The following is a 27,031-nucleotide window of genomic DNA, read 5'->3' as shown; positions in this document are numbered from 1 at the left end:
GGGTGGTGCTGACGTGCGACCCAAGGCCAATGAGGCATCTATCTATTTATGTCTATGACCACCCTCCCCACCCGGCTGCCCTGCCCGAACAAGGCCAATTGTGTTAGCTTATAGAAGACACTCGGCCAAGCTGGATGTATCGAAGGCCAAGTTTGATATATAGATTTTTTTTATATAGATGTTGACTTGCAATATTGCCCCTTGATGTCAACAGGGAAATCTTAACCCAGATATATTTTAAATCCAGATATTGTAGTCATGTGTTTAGGCATTTTGTATCTAATCTCCTGTTGAATAAGTTAACGGCTAATTGAATCTCTTTTGAAAAGCCACTGAGGGCACTGGAGTGACACTTGCCCCACAGTTTGACACATGATTCATAGAAATTAGAAACACATGGCATTCAGTTAACAATTGAGATATCCTTCTTAAGCTTAAAGTTCTTGTCATTTGAGTTGATATGCCTCAAGTTTGTCCTGAACCACACAGGAGCGCTAGCTTTAATGGGACTGAATAGTCTACTTTTCTTTCATATGTCCTGGTGCAAGACTGATTTGTGTGTGTTTATTACATTAGTTTAAAGTTTTTAAATAATTGATATTGCTATACTGCTGCTATGTCTTGGTGTCTCGACCCATGAGGGCCTTCTTCGTGTTTTTCTCAGGTCTCAAAAGGATGGTATAACACTTTGGACCAAATATTGACATCAATAGACCAAAACTAGATGCTAAAATAGCAAATACCTCCACTACATCTGCATATTTTCCTGGAGAGCTGATATATGCTGGGATGAAGGCTACCCACACGGCACAGAAGATCAGCATGCTGAAAGTGATCAACTTGGCTTCATTGAAGTTGCCTGGAAGATTCCTTGCCATGAATGCCAGGACGAAGCTGAGGATTGCTAGTAAGCCGATATAACCTAACAACACCCCAAAACCAACTATTGATCCCACCGCACACTCAAAGACTATCTTATCACTTTGGTATTCTGTGTTTTTATGAGGAGTTGGTGAGGCAGACCCAAGCCAGGCTGCGCAGATTATTGCCTGGATGAAAGTAAGAACAAGAATTGTTCCTCTCTGCTGCATAGCACCAAACAACTTCATAATGTCTGCACCCCCAGGCGTGGAGGATTTGAACACAGCCAACACCACCATAGTCTTTACCAGGATACACGAGACAGACAGAACAAAGCTGATCCCAAATACTGCATGCCTCAGCTGACAAGTCCAGAGGATGGGGCGGCCAATGAACAGAAGTGAACACAAAAAACATAGCTTGAGTGACACCAAGAGAAGGAAGCTGAGTTCTGAGTTGTTGGCACGGACCATGGGTGTGCTTCGATGATAGATGAAGATTCCCAGGACAATGGCAGAGATAAGTGTGCCAATCAATGAGATGGTTGTCAAGGCGATACCCAGGACCTCATCGTAAGAGAGATATTCCAGGAGCTTAGGAACACAGCGATCACGCTGGGGATTGGACCAGAATTCGACTGTACAACTGGTGCACTCCGTAGCGTCTAACAAAAAGGGCAAGGTTAACGGGACAGTCAAGTACATTATCATCCTAAAGACAACCTACAGTACATTGCTATATACTGTAAACCTACCAGTCTCATTGTTGATTTCTCCATCAGAGCAAGGAATACAGTCAAAGCAACACTCAGGTTCCCCCTTCCTTGCGGCCTTACGGGTTCCAGGGGAACAGCTCTCACTGCACACTGACCGAGGAGGCTATATAGGAAAATATCAATGATAAATGTGTGTCTAAATTGAACTCTAAACTAATTATTAGCTATTTTAGAAAGCTGGAAGTGACCTTATTGTTTTCAAAGTTCCATAAGATTCTGTCTTCATAAAGGATGAATTCTTCACCTGCGGAGGCTGTGTGCTTGTACACACCTACATCGAAAACCTTTGTGCTTCCATCGGGCAGCCACGCCCAGTTCATGACATCATAGATTGGTAAAACATCACCATTCACAAATAATACCTGATCACCAAATGATGTTGTAAAGTTGATCTTTTCCAGGTAATGTGTGAGCTATATGGTAATAAACAAGAGTAAGAGACTTTAAAAACCTACTGAATACAATATACAGGATAGGGCATAGCAGTGGTGCCACAAATCGAATATTGAATATTCGAATCGAATATTTGCACAGCCAATATGGCATAACTCAAAACAATGGGTATTATAATATAATTAAGTATCTCAAGACAACAATTCAAATAAATAAATATGAATTTTTTTCACATAAAAATTATTTATGGGAAAAATTAATGGGCTTTCAATTTGTGGATTTGTGAAACCACAAAAAAAATCAGCATGAAAAATGTGTGTAACTTTGTGTAGCTGTGGTACTGCTCCATACACTGATTAACATTTACTGTCAGGCAAGCAATTAGTATTGATATACATCACTATAAGAAAATGTGTAATACTTTTTTCATCTTACTACATCCATTTTTCATTTTTTTTTTTTTTTTTTTGTTTTAACAATGCCATAACAATGACATATTTACACTTTTTAATTTATTCTAAATTAGATTCAAACTATAGAAACATTAACGGGTCAAATGTGAATTAACATTACACCTGCCATGGCTGTATTGTCTGAAAATTGGCACAGCTGTTCCCACTAAAAGGCCCTCTTCCTGGCTCACACTGCAACATGTCATGGAGGGCATGGGCCAGAGCATACACAGCCTTGTACACATTATACTCTTTCCTGAGGTCAGACACATCAAAAAGGGCAGAGCCTGATGTTCCTAGGTCCTCATGTCCAGTACACACCTTTCCACCAGAATCCACCCACTCTGATGGAACGGGTGCAAACTTACACTGAAATGTGTACTCCCAATATTGCTTCACCTGAAGAAACACAAAAATACTTAGAATACCTTGTGAATATTTAACCACTTACCACATTACAAAGGGAACCATACTAGGCTAAGGGTGCAGTCACTCTATGCGGTCGGAATCTGCCAATGCTTTTCAATGGGAACGGAGCGGTTTGTTGCCATTCGAGGATTTCCGCAAAAAAACGCTCCGTTCCCATTGAAAAGCATTAAGAATCCGCCCGCATAGGCAGAATTAAAGTTCAGTGAGACTGCACCCTAAAACTACTAAACTAAATATCTTTGCCTGCAATAGCTTGCTATATTTGCCAAAAGCCAAAGCCCCAGAATATGGCTGCTATGGTTCAAATGCATGGCTATAAACAGATCAGTTTGAAATGGCAGCTTAAATATTAAATAAAACAAAAGACTTACTATAGCATTTTCTCTACCAGGGACATTGTCAGGATGTAATTTCAACATCTCCTCCTTGAGACCGGGCAGGTCTCCACGACGGAAGGCGACCCCGATGGTCCCTTCCAGGAACGGCATGTATTTAGGAGTCTGGAGTTTAGGATCTGTAGTCCAGCCCACACCGGACACCCATTGCAGACCTGCCACGTTCTGCTTAACCACCTGTTGATTGTGTTGTGCATCATAATAATTGTAATATACACACACACACGCACGCACGCGCACACACACGCACGCACGCACGCACGCACGCGCGCGCACGCACACACACACACACACACACACACACACACACACACACACACACACACACACACACACACACACACACACACACACAGAGAGAGAGAGAGAGGCAAATGAGCAGAGCTACACAGTGTTCTATAAACTATTAAGACAAATTCAATGTAATAACTTTATAACAGTTAGTTATAGTAGACATTATGTGAATGGTGTGATTATTTGTTTGCTTATTGTGCAGAGGCACTGAGATAACACAGGTAAAATAAAAAAAAGAAGAAACTGTGTTTAAATGTATTGCTGAGCAATGAAAATAAGAAAGTGGTTACATGTAACTGCATTTAAATTACATTGCAATTACATTAAATTAAAGTGCAACACACACGCACATACTGTATACATACTGTGTGTGTGTGTGTGTGTGTGTGTGTGTGTGTGTGTGTGTGTGTGTGTGTGTGCGTGCGTGCGTGCGTGCGTGCGTGCGTGCGTGTGTGCGCGCGTGCGCGTGTGCGTGTGTGTGTGTGTGTGTGTGTCTTCACTTCAGCATAACTAATGTATTACTAATTTCTGATTCCTTTACGAAGTATAGATCCCTAAATCAACATGCAGCAGTATCATACTGTAACCCCAACCTCCTCCAAGAGATGAATGACATGGATCCCATACACTAATGCAATGACCACCCGAGCCGTGGACTTCTTCATCACAGTGACAATCCTCCTCAGCTGAGCTGGGTCACTGTCCCAGGGCAGGGCCTCAAAATACGATATACAACCCGATCCAGTCTGGGCCACTAGATCCCGGAAGATCGGGGCAGCATCGTTGCCATAGTAATCATCAATAAACAGCACTCCTACCCAGGTCCATCCGAAGTGCCTGATAAGCCGGAGAAAAGCTTGCATCTGATCGGATAAAGAACGGAGGGACAGGTGTTTAGATCAGGGGTTCCCAACAGTTTTTCAGCTCGAGAGAAAAAGAGAAATGTGGCATCTTCTTGATGATCCAAACTTACAAAAATACATGAATTAACCACTTAAGCCCTATTTCTAAATATTTCAAAATAGCAAAAATAGCAGATACATGCTCACGTGTCGTGATGTGACAGGTTGTGAATTTGTAGAACAACATTTTATTTTTAGCGGTGCCAACCGCTCTACACTTGACTCTGTCCGTATGAGCGTCCGTATGAGCGTCCGTATGTTATGTCAGCACGGCAAAGAAGCAACACATACAAACACACGCACACACACACACACACACTTGGAGATTGCCTATGCCATCTCTCCTCTCGGAGATTGCCTATGCCATCTCTCCTCTCATTGGCCACACGTGCCACTGGTTATCAAAGAGGGGTCCAGGGACCCCAAGCGTATGTTATGTCCGTCCGCCCGTTTAGAGCACGGGATTTTAAACAGCTATAACTCCAGGTTGAAGCATGCCACCAAGTCCAAATTTGGTATGTGGACTTACACCACCAATAGGGACGAGCATGAATTGCTGAAGTTATCAAAGCGGGGTCCAGGGACCCCCCGCGTATGTTATGTCCGTCCGCCCGTTTAGGGCACGGGATTTTAAAGAGCTATAACTCCAGTTCGAAGCCTGCCACCAAGTCCTAATTTGGTATGTGGACTTACACCACCAATAGGGACGAGCATGAATTGCTGAAGCCCCGCCCCCTCTGTCTTCCCATTGGCTGGCCTTTAAACAGCCATAACTCACGTTCGCAGCATGCTACGGAGTACAAATTTTGTACATGGGCTAAAACCACCAATAGGGACGAACTGTAATTACTTAAGCCCCGCCCCCTCTGTCTGCCCATTGGCTGGCCTTTAAACAGCCACCATTCCAGTTTGCAGCATGCTACCAAGTACAAATTTGGTAAGTGGACTCAGACCACCAATAGGGACGAACTGAAATGAGTTAAGCCCCGCCCCAAAGGCACCGCTTCCGTCACACAGGGTGTGATTTTTTTTTGAATGTGAGAAAGTAATAATGTACACACAAGCAAAATGAGAAATTATATGTAATATGAATTACACTTACTGTTGTTCTCAAACATTTTCAACTAAAGGACCCACAAATAGATACGCTGGGGACAGCAAAATGAGGAAAATCTTGCTGTCCGGGGACCCTATACCTACTTTGAGAACCACTGCACAAGAGGGGTGTTTTTGTCAAGTGTGTGTGTGTAACATGAGCTACTTGATACCAACAGAACAGATGTTTTGTCTGTAGAGTTTCACCTCGAAGGCAGCACTCGGGCTCGTTCTGAAGACGGATGGGAACTTCTCCCGGTCACTCAGACAGGAGCAGGTAGCATAGTAACTTACCTGGAAAAAGGCACAACACATCTGTTCTGTAATATACTACGTTTTTAACCCATTCAATCCGGGGACGCATCTGTGTCATCTTAAGATTTCTTTGGCTATTCAAAAATAGCAGATCTACAAGCTCATAGCGCGGCATCGAGTGCCACGCTATGAGCTTGTAGATCTGCTATTTTTGAAAAATCTTCATATTTGTGCAAATATTTGAATATATATATTTTTAAATTTGTAACTCAAAACTTTGCTTCATGGTGGTCCCTGGAACAAAATATTTTTAGATGGGGGTCCGCAGCCAAATACATATAATTTTGGGGGTCCTTGACATGAAAAAGTTTGAGCACCACTGATATAGAAACATACGTTTTTCAAAAAACTGTAGGATGTAGAAGACATTTGTAGAATCCCCAGAAGCAAAGATCTAAGTTACAAATGTTTGCTTTCACGATAAAAAATAAATAAATAGCAGATCTACAAGCTCATAGCGCAGCACTTGGTGCCGGGCTATGAGCTTGTATATCTGCTATTTTTGAATAGCCAAAAGAGATCTAAAATGACACAGATGCGTTCCCGGATTGAATGGATTAATGACAACTTTCCACTGTAAGCAGGTCATATGAGCAGATCTGACTCTTCTCAGCTCTGCCGCTCTGTTAAAAATCACTCACAGACAGAATAAAACTGGTGATGGTAACAGCCAGGGGTTCAAGTTGGAAACTTACCATGGGCACCATGTACAAACCTAATATATTAGAGATGGCAACAGTATTTGTAGAGCAATCAGCACCCACAATTCCAAGCGTCGGTGGGGGCCCAGCACAGCTCTCCTTCAGCTGAAACTGCTGCTCTCTCCCGCTCATCATTGACAAAGCTTCCCGGAATGCAATGTCAAGCGAGTAACAGGTATCATAGTAGCTATAGCCCAGAGTCACATTGGGGAGCAGGCTGGGGTTTCTGTTGATCTCATTGACAGCGAAAGCCATGGTCTGGGCCTTTCTGAACCCTGCCATGTGAAAACTAACACACCACATGCCACTGTAATCTTTGTAGAAGTATATAACAGCAACTAATCATATTACAGCTATATTTGTACTATTTATCAAAACAAGCAGGTCAAAACAAGCAGTAAAAAAAAGGGGGAAAAAGGAAAGGAAAACAGAGGGGGGGGGGGGGGGGGTCTGCAAGCTCACAAGCATTGTGAGCTTGTAGATCGGCTTTTAAAATAATTTTTCTTTACCCAAAACAGGGACATCAGGATTAATGTGGATAACATACATTTCTTATTAAATTGTTGAATTGTGATATTGTCAAACATGAATATCAAACACATGACAGCAAAACCTCCACAGCAAATCGAACCCTGAAAACATGTTCCTGTGTGATACTCACTCACCCATAGCAAGTGGGCGTCTGCAGCTTGGAGGTGAAAGTCAGCTCAGGGGGGTCAGAGAAGGAGTGGATATCATACATGCCGCCTATAACAAAGTGCCCATCCTGGTTAATTCTGGAAAGATTAAACATTGCCTGTAACTCACAAGTAGAGGAGGCTGAGGAAGACAAAGGAGAGAATTTAGAGAACAACATAATCAAGGTCAAGTACGGGTATGAACACAGGTGCTTGTGTAGTGAAGCCCTCATGACTGCCCTCCCCTGTCTAGCCCCTTTCCCAAATTGTTTGTCCAGTTATCAATTTTTATACACAGTGCCATATGACGTTAACACCCTTCTGGGCAGAGGCAAAAGTAGGGGAGGGCTTACATTAGCAATCCTTTCATAACAAAATAATGTTGCATGTGTCCTGTAATGTGTCAATGACAATATCTTACCATTGACAACTGTTCAGCCACTCATGATGAGCATTAGGTTTAGAGAATCATATATCTAAAAAACTAAGCACAACACAAAAATGTTGTTATGATATTAGTTTACTTTAGTGTTTGATGCCTTCCCCATTAGAGTTTTCCAATGACTCTTTTAGTGGTACAATGTTTAGATCTGTTTGTGCATGCAAAAACAAATGTCAACCACAGTAAGCCCACAGTAAAGACACTTGGTATTCACAATATGTCCCACTAGGTGGTACTATTGTACTGGACCATTTAATGGGGTTATGTGTTTGTTTGTTGGTCCCTCCCTCTGTCTTTCACTGGTCTTTTCTGTTATTCTCTTAGATTCATACCTGGCAGGACCATGAAAAAGAATTGCACCCACCCTAGACCCCCACCGAGGTTAGAGCCTCCTGGGGACTGGCCCCATTGGCCTTGTCCGTAATTAATCTATTCCGTACATACACATTATACTCTGCCCTGATGTCAGACACACCCAAAACGATTGTGTCTGCTCTTCCTAAGTGATCTTGTCAAGTACTGTACACACTAACACATTCTCACTCCATGGTGACGTTTGACCAAGTACAGTATACATATTTGACGAGTTGAGGGGGCAAATTTGATGCTTGTGACGCCTCAGGCATAATGCTTGTGAGGCCTGTCAGAGACGAAAGCCTACGCCGAGCAGTGTGAAGCCCGCTTCTGCCGACTTATTCAAGTTGCATACCGATAGGGTTGGAACTAGTTACAATAATTCCCTCAGTGTCAACATGGTATGTGAAAGGGCATCTTTGATGTCAGGATAGGATGCCAAATGCACATGACCAAGCAATGAAATACAGACTCCTTGGGGCACTGCAAGACCCCTCCACCAGCATCCACCCACTCTGACGCAAGAGAAGCAAATTGAAACCGAAAACTGCCTCACCTAAAGTGGCATAATTAAGATTATGTATGACATATTTCAGTCTATTGTTAGTCTTACTTGTCTTATGCTTTCTTTGTGGCTGTTGTTCTGGTCATTGTCACATTAACAATAAGCGCTTGAGACCTGGTATCTGTCCATGACAGATACCAGGGTGCCTCCCAGGTACTAGGTGTAGTGAGGAGTCAGTAGGGCTAGTATGGATAATGTCCAGGAATACCAGATATAGCAGATATATCACATTCTGCTAAACCTGTGGATTGAGCATTGTATTGGATATCCTCCAAGTAAAAGTTACCTCAGGTTGGTAGGGTACCGTACTGCTGATGTATTACTGATTTGAAATATGTCTTCATGCTTATCTTTTCTTTTTTTTCATATAACAAAAGAACAATTTGGGCAGCAAAATGTTTTTTCCCAAATAAAAGTTACATGCGTGCGTGCGCGCGTGCATGCGTTGTTATGATGAATCCCCTAGAGGAATAGGCTGTTTGCGAGCTCAGCACCTGGGAAATTACCGCTTCACTCAACTAGAGACTGAGGCAATCACCCATGCAGCTTCCATTGCTAAAACTGTGTGTAAACTGCATTACAGAACCAAAGTCTTTATTTGGTAGATGATTTGGTACGTTGAGACTGTAAGAATGTTCAGTTAAACTAAACTAAAATATCAGGGTCAACCTCAGTAGAGGTGATCTGAGAGACAGCCTCTGACACAGGCCCCATAATGATTAAATGTCACAGGAGGTTACATGATGCAACAGACCTGAAATATGTTCCAGTGGGAACTGAGATGGAAAACATGAAAGAGTGGAGGATTAGGATGTTAAAGCAGTTGATGTGAAGGAAAACAAGTAAGGGAGCCTAAGGCATCTTCAACTCACCAGTGAGCTCTGCTCCCAAATGACAGTCCCTTAGCTGTTGTCATCCCACAGGCAAGTCCACAAACACACAAACATGTTTTGTTTTATTTTAATTAATCCAGGCCTAAAATACATATGAACAGGCCATTTGTATGCAAGAAGGTTGAACATTTTACAATAACACTAATTAAATATCACTTGGGTTAATGCCTTGTAGTGCCTTGTAAAAGCAGTAATTCAGATTCAATTGTTGTTGTTTTTTTTTTTTTTTTTTTTTGTTTCTTTGCAAGACCGTAAAAAGTGTACTTTTAATACGATGTGACATGTTGAGTAATAAATTGCTCAGGATAACAGCTTCTAATGAGACTACATTTTATAGTTTAATTGGAGCTTTAGAATCTGTCAAAATGTTCAGCTTGGTCATGTTCAAAACATATTATTTTAAGAAAAAAACTTCAGTGCAATTGCATCATCCTCCTAACATCACAAGCCCTGTGAAAGATGACGGAATGAGCTTCATGGAATAATGTATGGAGATGAATGATATTTGCATTAATGGGGTTTCATCATTCAACATCTATAGCTAACATCAGATTTTGCATAGTAAGTCATTATTATGGAAGCATCCTGAAACATTTTATGGTTGGTCTAGGTAGGATGTTTGATCCTACGGCCTTGCTGACATAACAGCCATCGTCTGTCCCGGATGGAGAGAAGCTCACATCCACTGATGCGCTGGGCTGTTCGCACGACCCTCTGCAATATGCTTTGCAGTTGAGGGCAGTGCAGTTTCCATACCATTGTGTCATCATCATCTGTGATCAGGCCTATCACTGCATACTGTAGTATATAGGTTAGATGTTTTATTGTCTCCGCCAGGCCGAAAGGCATGGCGAGAGAGTATGTTTTACCCTCCGTCCGTCCGTGTGTGTGTCCGTGTGTGTGTCTGTCCGTCCGTCCGTCCGTCCTGTCCGTGTGTTACCAGCTAATCTCTGGCACCGTTGGCCCGTTCGCTGCAAAACTGTGCACACACACTCCCTGGATGTCAATTCAGAATCTCTGCCTCAATTGTTTCACATGGGCCTGTTATAGCGCCACCTGGAGGCTGATTTGTGCAATTACTTTGTGCAATTTTACATTACTCCTACAGATTTTATCCAAACGTCATGCAAATCGGTACACAGTATCTCTATAGTCATGTGATCAACACGGATCTGTCCGATTTCCCATATTCCATCCTCATTGGCTAAGGTTCGCTTACAAAATTTGCAGGATTGGTCCGTTTTGAACAAAATGCCTCAAATCATGCAGCTTACGATTTCCGTGAAATTTCACAAACACATTCCCACTAGGCCAAGGAAGAAATGCCACCCTTTTCACATTGGCCTGTTATAGTGCCACCAGCAGGTCTAATTTAGCAAAACACATTTTTTGAACAAAATGCCTAAAATCATGAATGCAGTGTCCGATTGCTGTGAACAACCTAAGAATAAATGGCACCCTTTTCACATTGGCCTATTATAGCGCCACCAGGAGGCCACAATAACGTGCCTGACCTGGCGGAGACCTGTGCTCCGAGGAGCACTTTTTCTAGTTTATATTTTATATGCTTTGGTTATGTACTTGTTGCACATTTCTGTTATTGTCCTGTCCCTTGTTGTGCTTTGGCTTCTTCTTGGCCAGGTCTCACTTGTAAATGAGGTCTCGAATGTCAATGTGACTCTCCTGGCTAAATAAAGATTATATATACACATAAATACATACATACATACATACATGCATGCATGCATGTGTAGTGGAACGCAGTGAGCTGGGATTGAACCCGAGGCTCCCACTCGCCAGTCCGACGTGTTACCAGTCATGCCAATAGGGCTGAGCCCGATTGGCAGGTCTGTTGCACGCCGGTTCTTGGCTAATTTGACTGTGGGGGCTACAATCACCCCCCCGATCTTTGGAGCGCGTCCTCTCGCTTCACACTTCACGCCGCGGACCACCGTACACGACGTCCCTCATGTCCCTCACGCGAGGATATTACGCTCCTCGTCCTGCCGACTACGCCAGATTGTAGTGGAACGCAGTGAGCTGGGATTGAACCCGAGGCTCCCACTCGCCAGTCCGACGTGTTACCAGTCATGCCAACAGGGCTGAGCCCGATTGGCAGGTCTGTTGCACGCCGGTTCTTGGCTAATTTGACTGTGGGGGCTACACATGCATGCATGCATACATACATACATACATACATACATACATACATACATACATACATAACATACACACTGTCTTGTTGTCAGCAAGCCTGACCACTAGGTTGGAGTTGTGCATGGTCACACATTGGTGAGTGTCAGGTGTCTAGTGTTGAAAGAGAAATGATGTTGAATGCTAAACTGTAATCTATGAACGCATTTTGCACACTGGAGTTCTTCTTCTGGGAGAGGGCAGTGTGAAGTGTGGTGGCTATGTGCAGTATACACATGAACAATCAATGAAAGAGAGGGCTGCTAAATACTTTTGCAAGGCACTTTATTTCAAGAAAAGCTAAACACGACAAATAAATGTAATTAAGTGTTAATACAGCCTTTTTCACATATAGTAAATGTCCGATTTGTTAAACTTTTAATGCACCATTATAGGCAGTGTAAGTGATTTTTTGTTGTTGGTTAACCCCCAAAAAAATGTTGCATTCATTGCTTGAAGTATTTGTTCAGTAACAGGGGTCTTCCGGTCTCTCCAGTTCTTATTGAACAGAAAATGCCTTTTCAGGTGGGGTTGCCAATTTCAGCCAATCGGGAGAGAGTTATCATCACTAATTTGGTCTGCTCACTTCTTTGTTTCATCAACTTCCAATTGAACTTGTTTATCCTGTATCATCATATGAGTTCTCTCTCCTAACTGGATCAAATTGGTATTCCACTGTCACTGAACAAACGCTTCATAGTAATGATTGTTATTTTAAACAACTTTAACTTCAACTTCAAGCAACTTTAACATAACCTAACCCAAAGTGTTAGGGTATCATTAAACTAATATACCCACACATACTATCAATAATAAATATTATTGGAAGTAGTATTATTATTATTAAAGACAAAGCAAAAAAGGTAAACTGTTTTTCCACCTTCCATCACAGAAGTCACAGTAAAATATTACATACTTGCAAACATTCCCCAGATAATTGCTGTGCATGACAATATATCCTGAATGATATAGACAATCAGGGTAACAGACTCTCAACTTCACATAATGGGGTAGACAGCTTGGTTGGCAATGCCACAGAGATTCTTGTTCCTGGCCATTCGAATGTACCCTTCTTCACCCCATTCAGTCCCCCAGCTGGAAACATAACACATAGTTTGAGTGTTTGTATTTATAAATACCTGATTATAGATTGACATTGAAAACATGCTGTGTTCCCATTTCGTTTCTCTCCACTGACTGACAAAAGGCTTAGTTTCAGAACTGATGATAACATTCCACTGGTTCATTTAAGGCTCTGGCCTCTACAGTATCTCCAATCTTTTAATCTCTTTTAATCCAAGCCGGAACACAATCGATTGATTGATCATTAAATGACCATGCTCTGAAGATGCACGCGGCCCACCCATCTGACCATTGAACACATTAAGTGGTCAGATGGGTCATTTTCAAGTGGGCCCTGATTCAGAAAATGTTGAGATCCACTGGTCTAGAGACTAATCACAAAAGGTGACCTGGATCTGACTTTATCTGTAGAGGTATGGGTATGCTGGAATCTAACTCCCAATTACAAAAGGGGAAAAAATAAACCATCAGACAAATATACTGTATATAAGGAGCTTGAAAACGTTTTAGCATTAAGATGAATTATTCACCTGTTTTTCACGAGCCAGTAGTCTTTTCCGTTGGCAGTACCGTAGCCCTTGGCTGTCCCATAGCCCACCACTAGGACAGCATGATTTGGTTGGTCAGAGTCGCAGTCTTCTGGATCATATATACCTAAAATGGTTCAAAAGGCAGTTAATCACAAAGGTGGCGTCCAGGCGCATACCACATATATAAGGCCCCTATTTTGCGCTTCTTAAATGCTAGTCTTATGACTTAACTTAAGACCTGGAGGCGTGGCTTGAACGCCTTAAGCTTTATTAAATATACATTATCATTATCATTGTGTTGCATTATGAATGCACTACGCAACATACAACTGGGCAAAGAGCACAGTGCTAGATGTCCATTTACTGACTGCTCACTCACTGGTTGGCCCGACCACTACTTGTGTTATGTATAGTTTTGTTAGATGCATCGAACGTACCTCCTTTGTACTGCTTAAAGCTTGTCAGATTGCTAGAAACGGCCAACGCAACTGGCCCCACCGTTGCAACAGCTTGCTTCAAATAATGCTCATTGCCAGGAGGAATGAACTGGTATCCATAGCATCTTGCAGCCCTCCGCTTCGCTTTGTAGCGACATACCCCTTCCTGCAAGTGACATATACACAACATATCCACAGAAATATTACTCACATTTTCCTCTCATTGCAATGACTTTACTTTAATGCATGATGTCACTGTCAAATGTGGCATCATACATATATATCATATATATTCTTTAACCCATTTAGACCGCAAAATAATCTGTGTCATTCTTATATTTCTTTGGCTATTCAAAAATAGCAGATATACAAGCTCATAGCTAAGAGCTTGTAGAACAGTTTTGCTAATCTTTGAATATATATTTTTTTAAAGCAAACATTTGTAACAGTTCAAAAGTTTTCTGAAAAACGTATGTCGCTATATGAGTGGTTCTCAAACTTTTCCATGTCAAGGACCACCCAAAATTATATGTATTTGGCCGCGGACCCCCCATCTCAAAATATGTTGTTCCAGGGACCCCCAGATGCACAGATCGGAGTTAAAAATGTTCGTCTTAAAACATATATTCAAAGTTTTCACGATTTAAAAAAAAAATAGCAAATATACAAGCTCATAGTGCTGCACCGAGTGCCGCGGTGTGAGCTTTTAGATTGTAACTTGTACATTTTTTAATAGCCAAAGAAATCTTAAAATGACACAGATTTGTTCCCGGTCTTAATGGGTTAAAGCAAAGAAGCAAATACGTATTTTCTTATCAAGGCTTATTTATCTTGAAGTTAAATGTACAACTTTCTTATGACATCTACCCTCTTTGGCTATAAAAACATTTCCCCTAAAATCAGATCTGTTTTATGTGTTACTCTGTGTCACACATACTAAAATATGACTCAAATAAAAAAATTATGGCCATGTCCAATGAATTGATTGAATTCACGATCATGTATTGAATGTTCATTAATGTGCATTGTCTCGTCTAAATAAACAAATGTAATGAAGCTAACCTTGTCTTCATAGGGGTAAAGCCACTCCGAGTTGATGCCTTTGTTTAAGATGACATAGTTGAAGGCTTTGTATATCCATCCACCATCACAGCCTTTGTTTCCATACTCGGTGCTGCAGTCAATCAGGTTTTGGGGACTTAACGGGATGAGAATACTTATTGGTTTCTTCATTTGGCCCTCAAGGGCCCCTGCAGCGGCAAATGCCCAACATGCCCCACACTTTCCCTTTGGATTTGTGTTTGTGTACACAAAGAAGGAAGAGAGAAAGAGAGACATTTCAGAACCATTCATGTCAAATTCCACTAGCATACATGGGCAACTGGCATGTGGCCCAGGGGCCAAAAAAAATCTTTTTTTTTTCAGAATTCCACTTAAAAAATAGCAAAACAATTATCTGAATTCCAATTCAAAAATAGCAAAAATAGCAGATCTACAAGCTCAAAACATGTCGCAGTGCGACATAGAATGGCCCGACAGTATATGCAATGTGGCCCTCTGGAGTGAGTGTGGAAATATAGTAGCCCTCTCCATCATCAAAGTCGCCCACCATTGCTTTAGAGCAGTGTTTCTCAACCAGTGTCCTTGGCCCAAAAAGTGAATCGCAGTGGATCTTGACAGGGTCGTAGACATAATGAGGCATGTTGTGTTATTCAATATGTTTGGTCTTGACTTGATGTGAAAGGCAGCATTTGGGTCCAGGTGCAAAACCAGTTGAGAATCACTGCCTCAGCATGTAGTCACTAATACACAGCAAAATGTACAGATATAGCTCTTCTCAACTCCTAGAACCTACAAAACATCACAGATCTTCACAGTTTCTGGAAGGTTTCTGGTTATGGAAGGTTCTGGGTTACCCTTCGTAGTTGAAAAGAGCCAATAGTGTACACTTGACTTAACGATTTTTACAGTGTAGCTCAATAGCTTATCCCCTTCTCTCACACTGTGGTCTACCTGATTTTTGACAGAGCTGACCCTGCCTGTCTCCCTCCAGTCAATTTTCCGAGGCACTTGAAAGCCACTGACTTGCTTGAAGGTCACGTTTTTTGAATCAATACGGTCGTCCGGCATTAAACCATTCATCTGTGTGTTGAACTCCTCTGTTGTCTTGATAGAAAAAAGGGGGTCCATAAATTTATAGAATATGTTTTATCGTAAATTAATGCAGTTTTGGACATACAAGGTTTCCATCCGAAGGCGACAATATGTAATATCTGTCTTTTTATTTACCCAGCAATTATTTGTTCTTCTTTCTGGGTATCATGAGAGCATGAATGTGTCTTTGCGGTTGTGGGTGAGGAGACGTACCATGTCAGCCAGGTGGTTGAGTCCCATGGTGAAGGTGTGCAGTCCTGCTGAAGCCTCCTGGTTGTGGGTCAGGATCAGCTTGAAGTTCTTCTCCCATACCATTCTCCTGTAGACCATCTCATCCTGTTACATGCACACTGACATATTAGTGCGTGCGTGCGTGCGTGCGTGCGTGCGTGCGTGCGTGTGTGTGTGTTTCACACAGTGGACGTTTTACTCTTACATCACACTCGGGTGGAGGTGGAATAGAAAAGGTTAAGAGTGGGGCCTTCAAAGATGACATATTACATAGATTTGATTTGGTTTCATTCAGAGTGCCCAGGTTTCACTTGTGTATGAGTATGCATGTGAAAGAGACAAAATAAGTGAATACATGTAAAGTATTCAGTATCTCACCTGATCTCGGTAAACCTTGTGATGCTTGGTTTTCCACTCGTCCCATTGTTCATTTACATCAGAGAACAACTGACCGAGAACAGGAACGGTCAAAACCAGCACAGCAAACAAGGTGTGCATGCTGAAACAATAAAAATTACACTGGTGGTCACAATAATCATTGAACAAGATTGGAAAATAAGGAGTGCATCATCTTCAACTCATGGTCACTCAAGATTTAAACTTTTGTAAACAAAAAAGTATAAATGCAAGTAGCATCAGTCTTTGCATTAAAAGCAATTTAATTTGGTAGCTATGCCTATATCTACATTTAGGTGAAATATTTGACATTTCAGGGATTATTAATCGCAATATAAAATGTAGGCAAAACAAAAGAAGCAATGTAATTTGGTATTATGCCAAAGTAAGCAATCATAATTAACCAGTTCAATCTGATTCCTTACTTTTTTCCCCTCTGTTCTAGCTGCTGAACATACAACACTAAATCTTCTGATATCATTGAATATCTTATTATTCTATTTAACTGTTAAATATTTGACATTACACATAATCTCGTTTACATATTTCACATCGAGGTAACTTTCCTGTACTATGTTCCTATTAGTACAAGTAACAGTATATTGTAAGCCTTCCTTAAAACATGCAGTTCAGCATGTTTCTCACAGTAAATCTTTTCTATGCTCTTAAACTCATCTACACTGTATATCTGTGACTAAACTTTAACTTGCACTGAAACTAACTAACAGCATTATTATTATTAAGACAGCAAAATTATTATTAAGACAGCAGATGAGAGAAATTAGTACAATACCTTGTTGTTTAATCAAGTGGGTTGTGGTCCCTTGTACTGGAAAGAAAGTTCAAAGCTCACTTTTATCACGCTACACCACCAAATCTAGAGTGTTCATTTAACTCTTGTCTCTTAGTGCAATTTTTTAAAACTCTCATAGTTAAATTACCACTCAAAATTTTACTGTGTAGGAAATGTTCACACTTATAAGGGGAAGTGGGGGAGTGTGTGTGTGTGTGTGTGTGTGTGTGTGTGTGTGTGTGTGTGTGTGTGTGTGTGTGTGTGTGTGTGTGTGTGTGTGTGTGTGTGTGTGTGTGTGTGTGTGTGTGTGTGTGTGTGTGTGTGTGTGTGTGTGAGATAGTCAGTTTAGCAGTATTGTGGTTGTGTTGTGCTTGTAGTTAGTCCATGTTTCATGCTGCATGTTGCATCCTGCCCCTGTTTGCTACTGTCTACTTTCAGCTATACCGCTGTCTGGCTAGCCCTACTTGCGGGGGTGAAAAGAGGAGCTGAGTGCGTACAGTAAGTGTCCCTCTGCCAGTACACAGCCTCTCCATTGCCACACACGGTAAACCAGGTCCCTGTGGACCCTGGCAAACCTGGAGGGGATCTCGGAGCAGCAGTGGGCTCCAGAGGCGCTCCGTCTGCCAACCACTGCCCCATCTATGGGTCAAGTAGTCAGCAAGGCCGATAGGGGGATTCTGACGTCCGGGCACCCCAAGACCTCATATGCTCCGCCCAGGCTTACGCCCTGGAGAGGCCATGCTAGCCTCAATTGTGCATGAGTGAGAAAACAACTCTGAAGCTGACAGTCACAGGTCACAAGTCCTTTCTTATTGGCGTAGGTATGGGGCACCACTGGTTAGCTTCGACAGACAGACAGTGCAAGACTGTAAAAATGCTTGTTTAATACCCTTATACAGAGGGTTATTTGATTAATGATGTGACATGTTAAGTATAAATTGCTCAGGATAACAGCGTCTAATAAGACTACATTTTAGAGTTTAATTGAACAGCTTCAGAATCTGTCCAATGTTCAGATTAAACATGAACTCACAACATATTCTAAGAAGAAGCTTGTGATCTTGTACAGTGCGATTGCATCATCCTCCTAACATTACAGGCCCCATGAAAGATGACAAAATGAGCTTTATGGAATAATGTATACATGGAGAATGATATTTGCCTCAATGGGGTTTCATCACTCAACATATAGCTAACATCAGATTATGCATAGTAACTATGATCAATCAATGAAAGAGAGGGCTGCTAAATACTTTTGTAGGGCACTTTATTTCAAGAAAAGCAAAGCACAACAAATAAATGTAATATAATAGTAAAAATCAGATTTATGACAAGGGTCTTCCGATCTCTCCAGTTCTTATTAAACAGAAAATACCTTTTCAGGTGGGTTGCCAATTTAAGCCAATCAGGAGAGATTACCCAATACCCATTTATCATCCTCAGTTTTATAGTTTTCCCATTCCAATGTGATCTGCTCACTTCTTTGTTTCATCACTTCCAATTTCACTTGTTTATCCTGTATCGTCATATGAGTTCTCTCTCCTGTCCTGACTGGATAATATTGGTATCCCTAGACTCCTGTCACTGAACAAAAGCTTTGAAATATTGATTAATATAGAGCTATCTAGAAGAAAAAAGAAAAGAAAAAAACAGTTACTGCACCTTTAACCTATAACCTAAAACAAACTGTTTAGGGTATCAACGTATCATTAAACTAATATACCCATACAAACTACCAATAATACATATTAGTGGAAGTATAATTATTGTGATATAATTGACAAAGAATACAAAGCAAAAAAGGCAAACTGTTTTTCAACCTTCCATCACAGTCACAGTAAAATATTCTATAGGCTACTTTCCCCAGATATTGTTGTGCTGTACATGACAATAAATCCTGAATTGTATCCACAAGTTTCCAGTGTCCCATGAGCCCTTGCGTGAAGTTTGGGCATCACTTCCTGTTGTCACTCATTCCACTCCACACAGCTGATTCAAATGAATGATACATGGCTTTTGACACTTGCTCTTAGTCTTAGCTGTAGTCCAGAGTGTAGAAGAGACAGTATCATCACGCTTTGATCTAGCTGCAAAGCAGGCTGCTTTGGGCCATAGTTCCAAACATTGGAACTATCTCATTGAGATAGACAGAGCACTTCCGCATTCCATTCTTACAATGGGAGTCAATGCTAGTGTCATAATATACAGCCTCTTATACAGCTCTGCTGTAGTCTAACTCCTGTCCTGTGTTTCATTCTGACTAATCTCTCAATAACAGATTCAGAGCTGGCGGGGGGTTCCCATATTGCATTCTGACTAGCTGCTGTTGCTGCCGTGACCAGCGTTGGCAGATTTTGCAAGAGAGACAAGCGGTCACGACACAAGCCCAAAAGCCCAAAAGAAGCGACTAGGCTGTGTTTTACCACTTTACATTGGCTATTTGAAAATAGCAGATCTTACAAGCTCACAGCGACACGTTGCAAGGTTGTAGATCTGTTATTTTCCAAAAATATTGAGAATAAAGTGAAACATCTTGGATATTTTTTTTAACATTTTAACAACACAAATCTTGTATGGGGGTCCCTGGCACAAAATATTTTCAGATGGAGGTCCGTGGACAATTACATATTAATTTGGGGGTCTTTGACATGAAAAAAAATGGGAACCACTGGTTTAAACAATGTTAGAAAGCAAGCCCTACAATATGTAGTAAATAAGTAACTACACTTAGAAACAAGCCCCCCAAAAACCGCAACCTGCAACTACCAATATTTACAATATGCTTATAATAAGCAGACATGGCAACACTGGCTGTGACTCTCTGTATGGAGATTACATGGTGCTTGTTTAGTGATTTGAATCAGCTGTGTGGAGGAGGATCTTGTAGGTTAAGTAGCCAGACTCATTTTCTGATTTCTGTCAGGTTGTGTTCCTGTTCCCACATTATTGTTGACTGATTTGATCCCTCAAATTAATTGAATGACTGACAACAGGAAGTGATGCCCAAATTAACACACCCTTTTCCCCAATAAGCTCCTTGGGAAACTTCTGAACCCAACTTCACATTATGGGGAAGACAGCTCTGTTGGCAATGCCACAGAGGTTCTTGTTTCTGGCCATTCGAATGTACCCTTCTTCACCCCAGTCAGTCCCCCAGCTGGAAACATAACACATACATAGTTTGAGTGTTTGTAATTATAAACAGCTGATTATAGTGACATTGAAAACATGCTGTGTTCACATATTTGGTTTCTCTCCACTTACTGACAAAAAAGGCTTAGTTTTAGAACTGATGTTAAAATTCCACTGGTTCATGTAAGGCTCTGGCCTCTACAGTATCTTCGATCTTTTAATCTCTTTTAAGCCAGAGCATAACCAAGGATCTGTCAATTATAAAGCCTAGAGACTAATGTCATTTACAAAAGTGATGGGTCAGAATGACAAGATGAGTTAACTTTTTCAATTATTTCTTCTCCATGTCTTAGTTTACAATGAAGGACAAACGTTCCGGCTATCCAGCCCTTCGTCAGTGTGTCTAGAGTTATAAGTTAAGTTACTTTGTAGATTTAGATTATTTAAAAAACATTGATAAACAAATTAGCCTACTTTATAGGCTACTTTTTTTGTTTTGATTGTTTTGTTCCACTTATGCTTTGGCAATGTAAACATGTGTCTTCTTGTGCCAGCAAAGCCAATTTTAACTGAATTAGAGAGAGAGAGAGAGAGAGAGAGAGAGAGAGAGAGAGAGAGAGAGAGACGTTTGGGCTGAACGGACCTCCGGTTCCGTTGCTAACCTATCAGCCCGATCTGTCATCTAATGAATCAGCCGGTGTGAGTCCTGAGAGATTCTAGTGAGTCAAACTCCCAATTAGAATGGGAAGGAGCATTTTTAACATTAAAATGACCAAATTCACCTGTTTTTCACGATCCAGTAGTCTTTTCCTTTGGCTGAACCATAGTCCTTGGCTGTCCCGTAGCCCACCAATAGGACAGCATGGCTTGGTTGGTTAGAGTCGCAGTCTACTGGATCATATACACCTAAAATGGTTCAAAAATGCAGCTGATGTGAACAAAGGTTGTGTATAGGAAAAGTGAGATGAAAACAGTCACTAAAATCTTCTAAACATCACGTCTGTACATACTTTGATCCTGAGAATGAACATCTTCTCACAATGTTAATGTTAAATCTGTAGCTATGTAGCAGTACTTGTAGCATTACCGTTGATGGCGATAGAGTTGTAAGTGCGTGGAACTTTCATATGATGCTTTCATATTACAGTATGTAGAGGCTACATCAATTATTTGTCTGGGAAATTTGTACTGTAGGGGTTAAAGTTTGCTTTTTCTTAATCAATCATAACTCATAACACTGGTCTCACTCCACTCACTCCATAGTGTTTCAAAATATAGAAAAGGTAAATTAAGTCTTAGTTCTGCTGAAAATGAATGTCAAACATATGTCTAGTTGTCATAGGTATTCTATATTTAAAAAAATAAGATGGCGCGAGCAACAGTTTGTCACCCCCCCTTCCCTTTTTTTGTCTCATTTCCTATTAATTATTATTATGTTTCTATTTACTGTCTGCTCACTGTTACTTGTGTTATATACTTGATATATTCTTGATACTGTAGATAGTGTATACTGTCTCGAACGTACCTCCTTCATACTGCTTAAAGCTTGTCAGATTGGCAAAAAGTTCCACAGCTACTGGCCCCACCGTTGCAACAGCATACTTCAAATAATTCTCATTGCCAGCAGGAATGAACTGGTAACCAAGGCAGTTTGCAGCCCTCCGCTTCCTATTGTAGCGACATTTCCCTTCCTGCAAGTGACATATTCAGACAAGAACAATTACACTCACACTTTCCTCTCGTTACATTGCAATCAGTGTTGGGAAGTAACTAAAGTAATATGTAACTTAAAGTAATATTATTACCTTTTCCCAGTAACTAGTAACGTAACTAATTACTTTCACATTTTGAGTAATAATATTACCTTTACTTTTTTTCAAAAAGTAACTTATTACTTTTTTTCACGAGCCTCGTGGTACTCTGGGTTTGAATGTGTTTATTTGATCCTGTGTTGTTTTTAGTCCATTGATATCATGGTAGACTGGTTAGGATCGAGTTGCTATGCAGGCTGCTTGCAGATCCGGTCTAGAGCGGATACGGAAACGTTGCGCACTTGTCTGTGTGAGTTATCAGCTGCGGAAGGGCGGGCCGCCCTTAAACCGGATCAAACAGTATTGCCATGTCTGCTTATTATAAGCGACTTGTTAACCGATGAAGACGCGCCGTAAGCTTGTAGGTCGGCTATTTTCTCTATATATATATATAATATGGGTCACTGACTGTGGCATGTAAATATATACACACACACACACACACACACACACACACACACACACACACACACACACACACACACACACACATACAGTATATATATATATATATATATATATATATATAGGTCACGTTGGCCTGTGTCTCATGATGAGTCATTATCTGTTTGAGCCCAGGTGTTTTTAAAATACATTAAAGGGCAAGACCACTTTGTTAGAGGTTTGGGTTGTGTAGTTACCTTGCCATGATGTAACTCCAAAGGTGGACAAGAAATCAAAAATAATTGCTCCATTGATTAGAAATTGAACATTCAAAATATGCTCCTCATTGACTCACATTGTACGCTGAAACAGCTCTCAAAGTCACTCTTTTAGCATGTAAACGGACGCAAACAAAGTTGATTCAGACAATATAGAACATCACCAAACCCAGTACTGTTTTTTTTTTAATAAAAAATGTTAACTTCCTGTTGATTTTGCTATTTTTATTTAGAAGAAAACACGGACTGGATCTGTGGATCCGGATCCAGTTCTTCAAATAGTAAAATCAACAGGAAGTTGTCATTTTTATATAAAAAAAAAATCAGTAGTGGGTTTGGTGATGTTCTATATTGTCTGAATCAGCTTTGTTTGTGTTTGTTTATGTGCTAAAAGAGTGACTTTGAGAGCTGTTTCACCGTACAATGTAAGTCAATGAGGAGCATATTTTGAATTATCAATTTCTAATCAATGGAGCAATTATTTTTGATTTGTTGTCCACCTTTGGAGTTACACCATGGCAAGGTAAATACACAACCCAAACCTCTACCAAAATGGTCTTGCCCTTTAAATACATTTAAAATACTTGTTTCCATTGAGGTCCTTAGTATTCAATTCATAGTCGTCAAATGGTTTTAATTTAGTCTGTAAGTTATGAATTCATACACAGTAAAAGTCTTAGTGTTAATATAATTCAAATGAGTGTACAATGAGGATTTTACAATGTAGGCTGCAGAAAAACAACAACTACTAATGTTGAAAATACAAAGTCTGACTTTTGGGGCGAAAGGATGCAATTACTGGGGGCGAGGAAAAAAAGTAACTAAAGTAATAAGTAACTAATTACTTTTGGCAGGGAGTAATAAGTAAAGTAACTACATTACTTTTTAAACAAGTAATATGTAATAAGTAATATATTACTATGTTTTAGTAACTATCCCAACACTGATTGCAATTACTTTAACACTGTCAATAGTGGTACATCATAGGCTATGTGTGAAACAGACGCAACACAATAACACAATAAAATATTTTAGGATAGATGTTTATATATAATCAAACAGGGAAGATGGCATAAGAAAGTTGTACATTTAACTGTGGTTCAAGATAAATAAGCCTTGATAAGAAAATACATTTTTGCTTCTTTGCTTTAAAGAATATGTACAGTTGGAAAAATTACAGCCATGTCCAATGAGTGTCATACATATATTATGTAGTGAAGCTAACCTGGTCTTCATAGGGGTAAAGCCACTCTGAGTCGATGCCTTTGTTAAAGATGACATAGTTGAAGGCTTTGTATGTCCATCCACCAACACAGCCTTTGTTTCCATACTTGGTGCCGTTGCTGCAGTCAATCAAGTTTTGGGGACTTAACGGGATGAGAATACTTGTTGGTTTCTTCATTTGGCCCTCAAGAGCCCCCACAGCGGCGAATGCCCAACATGCCCCACACTTTCCCTTTGGATTTGTGTTTGTGGTCACAAAGAAGGAAGAGAGAAAGTGAGACATTACAAAACCATTCATGTCAAATTCCACTATACTGTAGGTACCTTTTAAAGCAGTGTTTCTCAGCCAGTGTCCTGGACCCAAACATTTCATCGCAGCGAATCTTGACAGGGTTGTAGACATAATGAGGCATGTTGTGTTATTCAATATGTTTGGTCTTGACTTCATGTGAAAGGCAGCATTTGGGTCCAGGTGCAAAACCAGTTGAGAATCACTGCCTCAGCATGTAGTCACTAATACACGGCAAAATGTACAGATATAGCTCTTCTCAACTACTATAAATAAGTGAACCGTGCCGCGAAATGTGTTTCACTGGTTCTGGATTTCTTTTCATAAGCTATGGCTCGGTTTCACATACTGTAAGGTTCTGAAAATAGCAAAAATAGCAGATCTACAAAACATCACAGAACTTCACAGGTTCTGGAACGTTTCTGGTTATGGAAGGTTCTGGGTTACCCGAAAAGAGCCAATAGTTTACACTGAGTCAAATTAACTCAGGATTTTTACAGTGTAGCTCAATAGCTTATCCCTTCTCTCACACTGTGGTGTACCTGATTTTTGACAGAGCTGACCCTGCCTGTCTCCCTCCAGTCCATTTTCCGGGGCAATTGAAAGCCACTGACTTGCTTGAAGGTCACGTTTTTTGAATCAATGTGGTCGTCCGGCATTACACCATTCATCTGTGTGTTGAACTCCTCTGTTGTCTTGACAGAAAAAAGGGGGTCATTGGGTCAATAAATACATTGTTGCTGTCTGGCAGAAACCTTGTATCTACATATTTATATTTTGTATGTTTTATTGTAAATTAATGTCCTATTTCATCATACAAGAGTGTCGTGCAAGAATATGCGTGATCTGTTTTTTTTTGCTATTTGTTTTTGTTTCAAAGTGAAAGTGGGTGCTGTACCATGTCAGCCAGGTGGTTGAGTCCCATGGTGAAGGTGTGCAGTCCTGCTGAAGCCTCCTGGTTGTGGGACAGGATCAGCTTGAAGTTCTTCTCCCATACCATTCTCCTGTAGACCATCTCATCCTGAAACATGCACACTGACAGATTAGTGCGTGCGTGCGTGCGTGCGTGCGTGCGTGCGTGCGTGCGTGTGATTCACACAGTGGACGTTTTACTCTTACATCACAGAGGTGAAATAGAAGTGAAAGGTTCAGAGTATAACTAAGGCCTTCAAAGATAACATGTATAGAGTTTTTATTTTATTTTACATAGATTTGATTTGGTTTCATTCAGAGTGCCAGGTTTCACTTGTCTATGAGTATGCATGTGAGAGAGACAAGATTTACCTGATCTCGGTAAACCTTGTGATGCTTGGTTTTCCACTCGTCCCATTGTCCATTTAAGTCAGAGAACAACTGACCGAGAACAGGAACGGTCAAAAGCAGCACAGCAACCAAGATGCGCATGCTGAAACAATAAAAATGACACTGGTGGTCACAATAATCATTGAACATGATTCTGCTCCTGCAATCTTGTATCATAAACTGAAAAGATTCAGATAAACATCAATACAATACAATGCACCATCCAAATTGCATTGGAAAATCATCAGCGATATCAATGCGAGAAAATATAACACTGTCAATTCCTTATGAATCCAAAGTCTAAATGAATGTTAGATCCTATGTCATGGATGCAAATAATAATACACTGAAACTGTTCAAATGCCCTTTTGAAAGGATTCTTTGCTGTCATCATGACATGGGATCCTTTTAATTATCTTGATTTCTCTTTTGGCCATAAAACAACTGTTTTTATAGCGCTGGCACATTATAAAAATGTATGTTTTTTTTAACTGGTTTGTCCTGACTTTCAACACCCAGGTTCTTTTGTTTATCTTTCAGAATCAGGTTAATGAAAAATAAGGTGTGCATCATCTAAAACCCATGGTCACCCATGATTTATACTTTTGTAAACAATGCCCGGAAGATCAACAGTTCCAATATGTTTTTTCAATGCTTTTTCTTTTCTACCCAGACATGTCTGGGTTCAATCTGATTCCTTCCTTTTTTATAGTTTCTAGCTGCAGAGCTTACAACAACTTGCCTTACTAATACTATACGTTCCTATTAGTACAAGTAACAGTATATTGTAATCCCTCCTTAAACACATGAAGTTCAGCATCTTGTTTTTCTGTCTCAGTAAATATTTTCTATGCTCTTCAACTCATCTACACTTTATATCTATGTGACTAACCTTTGACTTGTACTGAAACTAACTAACAGCATTATTCATGCCTCTCTGTTGAATAGCAAATAAGAGATATTAGTACAATACCTTGCTGTATCAAGAGGGTTGTGGTCCCTTGTCCTGGAAAGAAAGTTCAAAGCTCACTTTTATCATTCTACACCGCAAAATCCAGAGTGTTCATTTAACTCTTGTCTTAAAGTGGTTCTTTTTTTAAACTTTCATAGTTAAATTATGAACTCGCATAGTTAAATTAACACTCCACATTTTACAGCTGTATGTATGAAACGTTCACACCTATAAGGGGAAGTGGGGATGTGTGTGTGTGTGTGTGTGTGTGTGTGTGTGTGTGTGTGTGTGTGTGTGTG

The 27,031-nt window shown here is 40.5% G+C and overlaps 3 protein-coding genes across 4 annotated transcripts; all 3 read right to left on the bottom strand.

Moving 5' to 3' along the window:
• Positions 1 to 614: 614 nt before the first annotated feature.
• On the bottom strand, positions 615 to 7,354 carry LOC311043510 (extracellular calcium-sensing receptor-like; the record flags this gene model as incomplete). Its single annotated transcript, XM_084054795.1, has 9 exons — positions 615 to 1,525; positions 1,616 to 1,739; positions 1,999 to 2,049; positions 2,803 to 2,880; positions 3,282 to 3,482; positions 4,193 to 4,462; positions 5,774 to 5,890; positions 6,676 to 6,880; positions 7,278 to 7,354. The coding sequence occupies 9 exons, from the start codon at positions 7,352 to 7,354 to the stop codon at positions 615 to 617; spliced, it is 2,034 nt and encodes a 677-aa protein (XP_083910921.1).
• A 4,749-nt stretch (positions 7,355 to 12,103) lies between these two features.
• Positions 12,104 to 17,431, bottom strand: LOC311050335 (cathepsin K-like). Of its 2 annotated transcripts, XM_084064349.1 has the most exons (8): positions 17,361 to 17,431; positions 16,550 to 16,670; positions 16,154 to 16,276; positions 15,800 to 15,952; positions 14,849 to 15,073; positions 13,787 to 13,952; positions 13,350 to 13,473; positions 12,105 to 12,831 (listed from the first exon to the last, which is right to left on the bottom strand). In XM_084064349.1, the coding sequence occupies exons 2-8, from the start codon at positions 16,667 to 16,669 to the stop codon at positions 12,735 to 12,737; spliced, it is 1,008 nt and encodes a 335-aa protein (XP_083920475.1). In that variant the 5' UTR covers position 16,670; positions 17,361 to 17,431; the 3' UTR covers positions 12,105 to 12,734. The 2 variants fall into 2 exon arrangements, with proteins under 2 accessions (XP_083920476.1, XP_083920475.1); XM_084064350.1 differs by lacking the exon at positions 15,800 to 15,952 and having other exon boundaries at positions 12,104 to 12,831.
• A 1,269-nt stretch (positions 17,432 to 18,700) lies between these two features.
• On the bottom strand, positions 18,701 to 26,797 carry LOC311042275 (cathepsin S-like). Its single transcript, XM_084052916.1, has 8 exons — positions 26,754 to 26,797; positions 25,763 to 25,883; positions 25,377 to 25,499; positions 25,021 to 25,173; positions 24,191 to 24,421; positions 22,018 to 22,183; positions 21,275 to 21,398; positions 18,701 to 20,517 (listed from the first exon to the last, which is right to left on the bottom strand). The coding sequence occupies exons 2-8, from the start codon at positions 25,880 to 25,882 to the stop codon at positions 20,421 to 20,423; spliced, it is 1,014 nt and encodes a 337-aa protein (XP_083909042.1). The 5' UTR covers position 25,883; positions 26,754 to 26,797; the 3' UTR covers positions 18,701 to 20,420.
• Between the last annotated feature and the right edge of the window lie 234 nt (positions 26,798 to 27,031).

Source organism: Gymnoscopelus microlampas (genome assembly GCF_963454915.1).
Source record: "Gymnoscopelus microlampas genome assembly, chromosome: 1".
NCBI lineage: Eukaryota > Metazoa > Chordata > Actinopteri > Myctophiformes > Myctophidae > Gymnoscopelus > Gymnoscopelus microlampas.
This window is presented reverse-complemented; position numbering and strand designations above follow the sequence as displayed.

What these genes read in the sequence shown, in the direction of transcription:
- LOC311042275 (XM_084052916.1), bottom strand. Translation starts at nt 25,882, where the DNA reads ATGCGCATCTTGGTTGCTGTGCTGCTTTTGACCGTTCCTGTTCTCGGT. An exon ending in TCAGCTCTGTCAAAAATCAG is followed by an intron (nt 24,422 to 25,020) that starts GTACACCACAGT and finishes ACAAATCCAAAG; the next exon opens with GGAAAGTGTGGGGCATGTTG. An exon ending in CTTTAAGCAGTATGAAGGAG is followed by an intron (nt 21,399 to 22,017) that starts GTACGTTCGAGA and finishes GAACCATTTTAG; the next exon opens with GTGTATATGATCCAGTAGAC.
- LOC311050335 (XM_084064349.1), bottom strand. Translation starts at nt 16,669, where the DNA reads ATGCACACCTTGTTTGCTGTGCTGGTTTTGACCGTTCCTGTTCTCGGT. An exon ending in TCAACCACCTGGCTGACATG is followed by an intron (nt 15,953 to 16,153) that starts GTACGTCTCCTC and finishes TTTTCTATCAAG; the next exon opens with ACAACAGAGGAGTTCAACAC. An exon ending in TTTACCCCTATGAAGACAAG is followed by an intron (nt 13,953 to 14,848) that starts GTTAGCTTCATT and finishes TGTCACTTGCAG; the next exon opens with GAAGGGGTATGTCGCTACAA.